The sequence below is a fragment of the Urocampus carinirostris genome, chromosome 6 (assembly GCF_059441175.1).
Source record: "Urocampus carinirostris isolate Australia breed hairy pipefish chromosome 6, RoL_Ucar_1.0, whole genome shotgun sequence".
NCBI lineage: Eukaryota > Metazoa > Chordata > Actinopteri > Syngnathiformes > Syngnathidae > Urocampus > Urocampus carinirostris.
This window is the reverse complement of record NC_142354.1, coordinates 1,525,910-1,535,719: the sequence shown is the minus strand read 5'-3', so window position 1 is coordinate 1,535,719 and position 9,810 is coordinate 1,525,910. Positions and strand designations below refer to the sequence as shown.

Genomic DNA, 9,810 nt, shown 5'->3' with positions numbered 1-9,810 from the left:
ATGACAGTTGCAGTTGCCACTGTTCGGACATGCAGTTGTTGCTAGCTGTTCCAATCGCCTATAGAGGGCTCCGAGCTCTGTGCTAAAAATAGTAACACGGCTTCGTTTTTAGCACAGAGCTCGGAGCCCTCTATTGAGTATCCTATGTCTTATTACGTAACTGAATACAGTCGTCCAATTGGGTAACACCGCGACACTCCCCGGCTCTGACATTTTCCTTCCCCTACTTCGCATTTCCAGACGCTCCCTTAGCATTTTCTGATGAAATCTTAGTACCCGGAGCGGAAGCCAGAAAGGCGAAAGTTTTGCCCCAAGGTCGCCATTATCGCTTGGACAACGACTTTCTGAATCGTAAATAATATCAAGAGAATTTTGTTGACCGCAATTGGGATTCTATATTGTTTTTTTTATTAATTTGAGCTTGTCATTTAGCAGCGTGGCCTTTGGTAACGGCGGCCAAACCGAACGAAAGTAAACGTAGCAGAAAGGAGAATTTGGTGTTGTCTCGGCGTCCAACATGGCTCGGATGAGGTCTTACCTTTTGACCCGCCTTCCGTGTCCGCCTCCTGTGAGCTTGTCGTCCTGTAGAACGGAACCGAAGCAGCAGCTGCCACCGGGCGCTCAGAATGCCGCCGTGTTCTTTCTGGGGTGTCCAAATTGTCTTCAGAGCCAAAAAGCGGGTTGCCAGTACAAATGAGTAAATCGTTCCTGCAATCGACCTGAGCTGGATACGTTAAAATTGTGGACACTTTTTTTGGGCAGTTGGAGCGAAAAATCGACCAAAGGTGTCAACTTGACGTCAAAGTTGTAAGATTACAAACCCTGTGAACTTCTTCACTGTTTTTTGTGTGAGAGAGTGAAATACCCCAGCACATGTACATTCTCTCGGAGGGCCAAACATGTTTAAAAATGTGAGAAGCGAAAGGCAGCTAGCAGACGGCCGCAACTTTTCTCCCCTAGCCGACCGAGGCTCGTCCTCAAGCGGCCTCCTTGTCCAGGAAAGCTTGTGGCTCAGGCTGTTCTCTGTGCTATCTAGGCCCACGCTAGCTTTCGTCTCCAAATACTTTCCAAGACTAAGTGGGGGAAAGGAAGATGCGGTTCTAGACCATGGGATGCCTCTAAACCAACATAAGGCCCGCGGGTCCGTTTGGTCGTGGATCAGCAACACCGAACGCTCACCGCAACACTGTTCCAATATAGAGGATACGACTTCTGTTACCTTCATGTCTTGGGACCTGCAGAGTCCCTGGAAGGATGGGCAGATGAGTGAGAACTGGGTTGCATCTCGGGATGGAGAACTACTCTCAGCTGCTCTCTCTCACAATGAATTTGGACACGATTGCTTTACTCGCCCACAAAGTTTTGCTTCAACAAAAGATCAGCACCATGTCCTGCTCTCTCATAACCTGTCTGCCGAAACTTTGGGAACTGTCCACAAAGAGGAAGCATTAAACGCAGGACCTGAGGGTATCCAGAATTGTAGCGGGGCGGACCAGGACAATGGCTACTACAGCCTGGAAGAGGAACGTGGCAGTAATTGGCACGACAAGTCTACAAATGCAGCAAATTGTGCTGTATGGGAAGGAGTCACAGAGAAGATGCAGGTGGATCATGTTTCTGAGGATGAGCCATCAAATGAGGTGGAAAGGAAAGCAGAGAATCTCTTGTCTACTAATGAATCAGGATCACGTGACGACTTCTGTGCATCCGAAGTGCCCTGCGTTGTAAGGCCCCCGCATTTCACCTGTTTGTCAAATCAAGTCACGAATGATAGCCAGCAACGAGAGACGCATGGCACTCATTTGCAAATAGGACATGTGCCCAAGATAACAGCGCCACAGTGCCGTAACATCAATATTGCCTTCATCATAGGCTGCCCGTCTAGTGATGACCTCCGCAAATTGAATGCAGACCAATGCGCCCAAGATGACGACTTCAACAGCTCCATCTCGTCCGACTTTTCATCCGATTGGTCCTCCTCTGACGACGAGGAGATGACTCCTCTACCCATGACGTTTGATCACCATGACGACCCGTACAACCCTCAGAACTTCCGTGCCCAAATTCAAACTGGCCCCACTGCACCCCGTAGTTTACCCGCTGTTGTGTTGCCCTCATCGTCAGCCTCAGATCAGGAAACGTGGGATGAATCCTTTGATGAGGCAAATGAGGCAGAAAACCTTCTCCTTCTGGCTTTGTTTAACCCATCGGACCCTTACAGTCCTTTGAATTTCCGGGCACCACTCATCACTGGGAAAGCACAGACCCCACCCCAGGTGGTGAAGAAGACCCTCACTTCTGATATGATTGAAAGTGACTTTGCTCATCTTTTTACCTCTGCCAAAAAGGTATGCTTAAATTCTGAGTTTTCAATTTATTTGCTGTTTTTAATAAGGCTAGCTAACATGATTATCAGTGTATTGCACATTACTTTAAAAAAGTAATTGGTTTTAGTTACTCACTACTTCTTTCATAAAGTAACTGAGTTACTCCTATAGCAGGTGTCTCAAACACTCGCGGCCCTCAAGATGACTGTTTGAAGCCCCCTCCTTAATATGAAAGTTAAAGGGACAGTGTGTATTATTTCGCTGTAGTCCTGAATATAACAAGCCAAATACTATTCACAGAAACTCTAGGTGATTTTTTTTTGTGTAAGGAAAAAAAAACCAATATATATATATATATATATAATGTCTTGTTTATATTAGAACTTTTTTTGTGGGAAACCCGATTTGGCCCAACTTCACCAGGACTTAGTTCTGCAGGCCCCAAGTTGATTGAGTTTGAGACTCTACAGGAAAAGTAACTAGTTACCAGGGGAAGTAACTATTTCTGTTACTGTAAAAATAAGTTTTATGTCAAAGAATTTGCAACTTTCTGAGCAGCATTCAAGTCAATTGAAAAGAACAGACAGGTAGTTGTGTTATAGAACCTTGTAATTTTTATTGCACCAGCAATCAATGTATCTTACACTTGGAAGTGCAACAAAAATACACAGTAAACAATATAATAAAATAACAGTCAGCAGTAAACAATATAGTGCACCTAAAAGCCTTATTTTTTTCAAAATGGTGCACCTTATATATATATATATATATATATATATATATATATATATGGATCAATTTTGAGTCGCAACAGGTCTGGCAACTGCGGTAAGCAGCCACCAACTCGATTTTACCCCGTAAAAATAATGCGCAGTGCATGCTGGGATATATGTACCGCCGTTTCATTTCCTAACCAATATGACAATTATCATTTGAACTGGTCACTTATTGGCTAAAGTTATTCGGAAGTAAAGGAGATGGGTCCTTTTTAGCATTTACAGGCTTGTGTGGGCTAAAGCGGGGTAAAACAAAACCCGCAATTTCTGGAAAAAGATGTGAATCACATGTTAAGTTGGTCGACGACCTGGAGAAAATAATTTTATGGGGCTAAACAGACAGCTAGCAACAAACATGCAGAAATGCTTTTTGGCACTTTAGGCTATTTAGCAAGCCATCTAACTAAGTTGCTATGTAAAAAAATGCATTTTCAGATGGGTGCTCGTTCCGCTAAGTACTAACAAAAGGGAGCTCTCGACTTGAAAAAGGTTGGAGGTTGGTGTAAGATTTTTATTACAAAACGATTGAGGTTTTTTTTTCTTTACTGAGATTTAATCCCTTGTAGTGTTTATCAACTGTGCATTTGTTTAAAAACAATTGGATTCATTTCCTCGGTTTATTCAACTCAAGGAAATGCATTCAAACTGAAAAGTGACAAAAATAGCATACACAACACTGATTTTTATGATGAATTAAAGCAACAGTGTGTAATATATTGCCTCCTAGTGGTACAAGAAAACTTTACAGTACAAAAGCAAACAATATTTATTTGAAGACTAGGCAAACAGTGTATCTCTGGCCCTCGCTCATACTAGACAACACAGTTTCACCTAGTGGTCAAATCTGACACATAAGGGCTTAAATGATTTTAAAAGTCTTTACTTTCTGTTTGCTATAAAAATGTTTTTACCTAATTATGGGAACTCCGCATTTTGGTATCATATCTACCAGGGAAATGAGCTTAAGCTTCTTTAAAGCCCTATTTGTGTAATCTTTGTAATTTTGAATGGCACTGTTGACTAATGTAAACGAAAACCCAGCATGAACCCAAAAAAACATGGCGGCGACTTCTAGGTAAATTTCTCCACCTATGTTTTTTTTCATAAAAAATTTGCATTGGTATGATAGTTTATGTATTATTCTCTAGGATTAAATTTTTTTTTTCTACTGGAAGTTTTTTGGAGCACTAGGAGGCACTGAGTATTACACACTGTCCTTTTAAACTTCTGCAAATACGCCTTAGTGGTAATATTTTAATTTTATATTTTTTGTATCTGATTTTTAATTAAAATAACATTGAAATGGGTTTCGTATATGTCACTGGTTTATCAATGATAGTCAATACAGCCTCAGTGAGTAGTTGGCTTTGATAGTGGCACCTGGCTTTGGTGATGTCCAGTAGATAGATAGATAGATAGATACTTTATTCATCCCCGAAGGGAAATTCACTTTTCCAGCAGCATCTCTAAGCTGAGAACAATCGAAAATAACTGAGAACAATCGAAAATAACACGGGAGCTGCTGGAGTGGCTGCCATTCGTGACGGCGCCGGAGAAACGATTCAATTTGAATCATGTACAAACAAACAAACAATTGAATCATGTACAAGAAACGATTCAATCTGAATCATGTACAGTAGACATATTTAAAACTAGCTCTTGCGTGTTTTGGCTCATTTTTCTCTTGTGCTTCTCTCAACATTGTCTTTCGATTCGTATCAAATCCGTTGCCAGGCCTGATCTGTTTGACTACCCTGCCCTAACTCCTACACTGTGGTTAGGAACAAGTGGCTTTGGAGCTGCATGCAGCTCATTGTGGCTCCCTACTACAGGGTTCGTACAATGCTTGAAATCCTTGAATATACTTTAATTTTAAGGTTGTGTTTTCAAAGTTTCAAAAGTGCTTAAATTTTAGTGCTTGTAAAAGCATGAAATTGTTGACATATTTCTTAGGGTTTGGAGCCAGGGTTTGGGCTTTAAATAAGTGGTTTGGATGTATTTTATGGTTCCAAAAAAGCATAGGGACTAGGGTTGGATACTATGGTTTAGGCTCCTTATTAGAGTATTAAACTGAATTTAGGGTTATGAAATGGGGTTGGGGCAAGGGTTACAGCTAGACTTGAGTGTCGGAATAGGAAGTATAGTTTTAGCTCCATATTAATGTTCTAAATTAGGTTTAGGGCTAGGGTTACAGTTTGAAACGGGGTTAGGGCTAAGGTTACAGCTAGGGATAGGTGTAGGGTTAGGAATTACAGTTTGAGCTTCATATTAGTGGTTTAAACTAAATGTAGGGTTCACACATGCAGTCGTAGGGTTGCGGTTTGAAACGGGGTTTGGGCTAAGGTTACAGCTTGGGTTCGGTGGAGGGCTAGGAACTAAAGTTTGAGCTCTATATTATGGTTCAAAACTGAATATAGGGTTCCAAAATAGGTCTAAAGCTAGGGTTACAGTTTGCATCAGGGTTATGGGTGAGTTGCTAGGGTTTGTGCTGCAAGTTAGGGTTTTAATTTTAGGGTTTCAAAATAAGGTTGGGTGAATCTTAGGGTTCAATACTAAGGTTTAGGCTCCTGTTCTTTTGATCGGCGCTGATTTTTTTTCTTTTAATAGCACTGGGGAAATGGGCTTTTAAAATCCTAGAAAGTGCTTGAATTTGGCAATTAAAAGGGTATACGAACCCTGCCTAATGGCCCCCAGGCGCTTTTTTCAAAATAATGTTTGATAATGGAAAATTATATGGTTTCTTTAGGACAAACATGGAACAGACATTCTAAACGTTTTCCAATGAATAGATACACGGTATGTATCTGTAGACAGTATGTCTTGCCTTCTTTATAAGGCTTACAGTATATAAAGCGTTCTTTTTTTTTTGCGGCTCCAAACATATGTTTTATTTATTTATTTGGGGTCCAATACAGCTTTTTCAACAATTTGGGTTGCCGACCCCTTTCCTACATTTTGCAGTATATTTTGTTGAATTTATTATTTTGCACCGTACAGCCGATGGGCGTCACCAGGCTTGTACCTGCCCAAGACACACCACAGGAAATGGTGCCCTACAACCCTGGTGGTTAAGGGATCCAACCAACAGTAGGGCAGCACGATTAACCGATTAATGTCATCAACATTGCGATGTGACAGTGCAATTGTGTAATCCTAACGAAGGACTCCTGAACAGAGCGGTGTTTTAGCTATATTTAACCCCTTAACAAGTCTGTAAAATTCACCTGAAATCTCAATCCAAGACATACCCAAACTCAATGTTGAACCGTTTGGAGAATCTGGACAGTTTTCGTCTCTTTTGAAAAGCAACACTTTGAAGTTTTGCCCAAATAATCCCTGCAAGTGCTACTAACATTAAATGATCTGAATTGAAACATACAGAAATTGAAGTCTATCTCTTGACAATAGCGTTAAGCCTTACCTTTTTGCAGGCCAAAGTTGATCACAACCTGAAAAACTAATTATTTTACTTTACACATTTTACTAATAGTATGTCTAGGGGTTTTCAAAAGTGGCCATAGGAGACTCCAAAAAAGACCAGTGACTGGTAACATCTTTGACAAATCTCTGCTTCTCAACAGTCTAACGGCCTTGTCTAGTATCAAACCTTGGATGCATAAGTGGTGTCAAACATGGCCCCATGGGTTGTTATTACTCAAAATCTTTAAAAAGAGAGAAAGACAAGTTGTAATACTGTCATATTCCAGGTTTTCCTCATAAATCAATTCAAGTCATGTTCACCACAGATTACTGCAAACTACAGACAATTATTACACAATCCCCTGATCTAAAACCTACTTGAGGGCAAGGGAAAACTCAAAAACCTCTATATGACGCCATTAGCCCAGAAATATAATAGTTAAGTTCTTCCACCCACTGTGTAGGTCTTTCCTTTCTAACACTTTTTTTTTAAGGTTCGTTTCAGCGATGTGGTGGAGGAGTTCCACGCGCCTGAGCAGGAAGACCGTAAGGGGCCCTGGGAGGAGCTGGCACGAGATAGGAGCCGTTTCTTGCGCCGCTGTCGGGAAATTGAGCAAAGTGTGGCCTACTGCCTGGAACCTGAGCATCGGCACCAAGTTTACCGACGCATCAACGGCCTCGACTAAGCCCCTCGGAATACAAGCCGTGAAATTCCAACTCAAACAAAACGAACTGAATTAGTTTTTTTTTTTTTTTTTTTTTATCTACGTGGAACTATGATCAGTGTGGAGCCAAAGAGACGTGCTTAAAAGTATTGAGACATTTTCTCATTCATGAAAGATGTGTTCACAGTTCTTTGTCAAGTATACAGGTCTGTGGGTTTTTAATTTGGAAGAGCGGTGTAAGTGTTGATTAGATAATTGATTAGATTTTTGTTTCAACACTATCACTATTAAGATGCACTGCCGAACAGCACTGAGACTTTTTTGGGGTTCTAAAGACCAGAATTCAAGACTATAAATTGGGGATTTTTTATTTTTATTTTACACAAATGCTTCTATTTTTGTAAGCCTGTGCTAACCTAATGAGAACGTCATGATGCCATTGTTTGCGCATGTTATCACTAAAATATTCAATTGGTTGACTGGACCTGCCTTGGTTGTCGTTGAGCATCATTGACTGCTTGAAGGAAGCTGACAATTATATAATAATTTGGGTTGTGACAATGGAAAGACAGAAATAAGATATATAGAGAGAAAAATATAGAGGTAGAAAAAAAACATTGAAATAAAGAAAAAGAAACAAAGAGAAAGATGGAAATATAAAAAAAGCAAAGAAATATGGACAGGAAAAAAGATAGATAGTAAAAGTTTAGACTAGAAGATGGAAAGACTGGGGGAAAATATCTAAAAAAGAAGTACATACATAGAGAAATATAAAAAGCTGGAATAGAAAAAGATAGAACGAAATAGCAAGATATATAGAGAAAGGGGGGGTTGATAAAGAGGTATAAAGAGAAATATAAAGAAAAAGACAGATATATAAAAACAGTGAGAGAGAAGGAAAAAAAATATAGAGATATAAAGAAAGCAAAACATCAAGACAGAAAAAGATTTATAAAGAAAGAGCAAAGGAGAAATTTTGAGAAAAAGCTAGAAATATAGAAAGATAGAAAAGAAGATTGAGAAAGACACACACACACTTATACATGTACAGTGAATAAAATAAGTATTTCAACACCCTGCTGTATTGCTATTTCTCCCAATTAGAAATGGAGAGGTCTGATATTTTCATCGTAGGTGCATGAAGAGAGATAAACTAAAAAAATCACAATGCATGTTTTTTTTAAACAATTTATTTGTGTGATACAGCAGCAAATAAATATTTCAACACCTGTGTATCATCTAGAATTCTGACCCTGAAAGACCTGTTAGTTCACCCATTAGAAGTCCACCTGCACTCCATGTATCATTTTGAATCAGATGCACTTATTTGATGTTGTTAGCTGCATAAAGACACCTGTCCACCCTATACAATCAGTGAGCCTGTAACATGGCAAAGACCAAAGAGCTGTCCAAAGACACCAGAGACAAAATTGTACACCTCCACAAGGCTGGAAAGGGGTAAAGAGCAATTGCCAAGTAGCTTGGTGAAAAAAGGTCTACTTTTGGAGCAATCATTACAAAATGGCAGAAGCTAAACATGACGGTCAATCTCAATCGAAGTAGAGCCCCATGCAAGATATTACCTTGTGGGGTCTCAATGATTTTAAGAAACGTGAAGAATCAGCCCGGAACAACACGACAGGAGTTGGTCAATGACCTGAAAAGAGCTGGGACCACCGTTTCTAAGGTTACTGTAGGTAATACACTAAGACACAGGTGCCAAACAGGCGGCCCGCGGGCCAGATCAGGCCCGCTAAGGGATTGAATCCGGCCTGCGGGAACACTCAGAGAAGCGCAAGAGAAAAACAAGCTGCAGGTTGAAATATGTCAAGTTGATGTTGCCAAAGCCAGATGCCTCTCACAAATGCTGTACTTGTATTTCTCTCTCTTTCCACACCTTTTCTCCCAGTCTCTGTCTCTTTCACTCTTTGTGTCTCTTTTTCTCTTCCTTCGTTGCTCTGTCTCTTTCTCTGTCTTTATAACTTCTTGTGCTTCATTTTTTCCTTTTCTCTCTTTTCTCTTTCTCTCTTCCTACTCTTTGTGCTTTCTTTTATCTATTCTCTCCTGTCTTTCTATTTCTCTTTGAATTTCTTTCTTCCTCTCCCTTTCTTTCCCCCTCTCTCACGTCTTCTCTTTTTATCTCTCTTGTTTCTCACGCTCTCTCCCTCTCTTTGTCCCACCCTCTCCCTTCTTTTCCCTCCCTCTTTCTTTTATTTCTTTATCTCTCTTTTTTGTTTCTTTTCAATCTACTAGTCCGCCTCCCGACAGAATGTTTGTTCTATCGTGTGGCCCCCGAGTTAAAATGAGTTTGACACCCCTGCACTAAGACGTCATGATTTTAAATCATGCATGGCACAAAAGGTTCCCCTTCTTAAACCAGCATATGTCAAGGCCCGTCTTAAGTTTGCATAAGACCATTTGAATGGTACAGAGGAGTCCTGGGAGAAAGTGTTGTGGTCAGATGAGACCAAAATAGAACTTTTTAGTCATAATTCCACTCACCGTGTTAGGAGGAAAGACTGAAGAATACAATCTGAAGAACACCATCCCTACAGTGAAGCATGGGGGTGGTAGCATCCTTTGTTTTTCTGCACATAGGACAGGACGAGTGCACTGCATTAA

At 40.4% G+C, this 9,810-nt stretch overlaps 1 protein-coding gene across 1 annotated transcript; it reads left to right on the top strand.

The window, feature by feature from the left end:
• The first annotated feature begins 204 nt into the window (after nucleotides 1-204).
• On the top strand, nucleotides 205-7,672 carry ppp1r15b (protein phosphatase 1, regulatory subunit 15B). Its single transcript, XM_088337419.1, has 2 exons — nucleotides 205-2,348; nucleotides 7,018-7,672. Exons 1-2 carry the CDS (start codon nucleotides 900-902, stop codon nucleotides 7,207-7,209), a joined length of 1,641 nt encoding a protein of 546 aa, XP_088193545.1. The 5' UTR covers nucleotides 205-899; the 3' UTR covers nucleotides 7,210-7,672.
• Nucleotides 7,673-9,810: the final 2,138 nt, after the last annotated feature.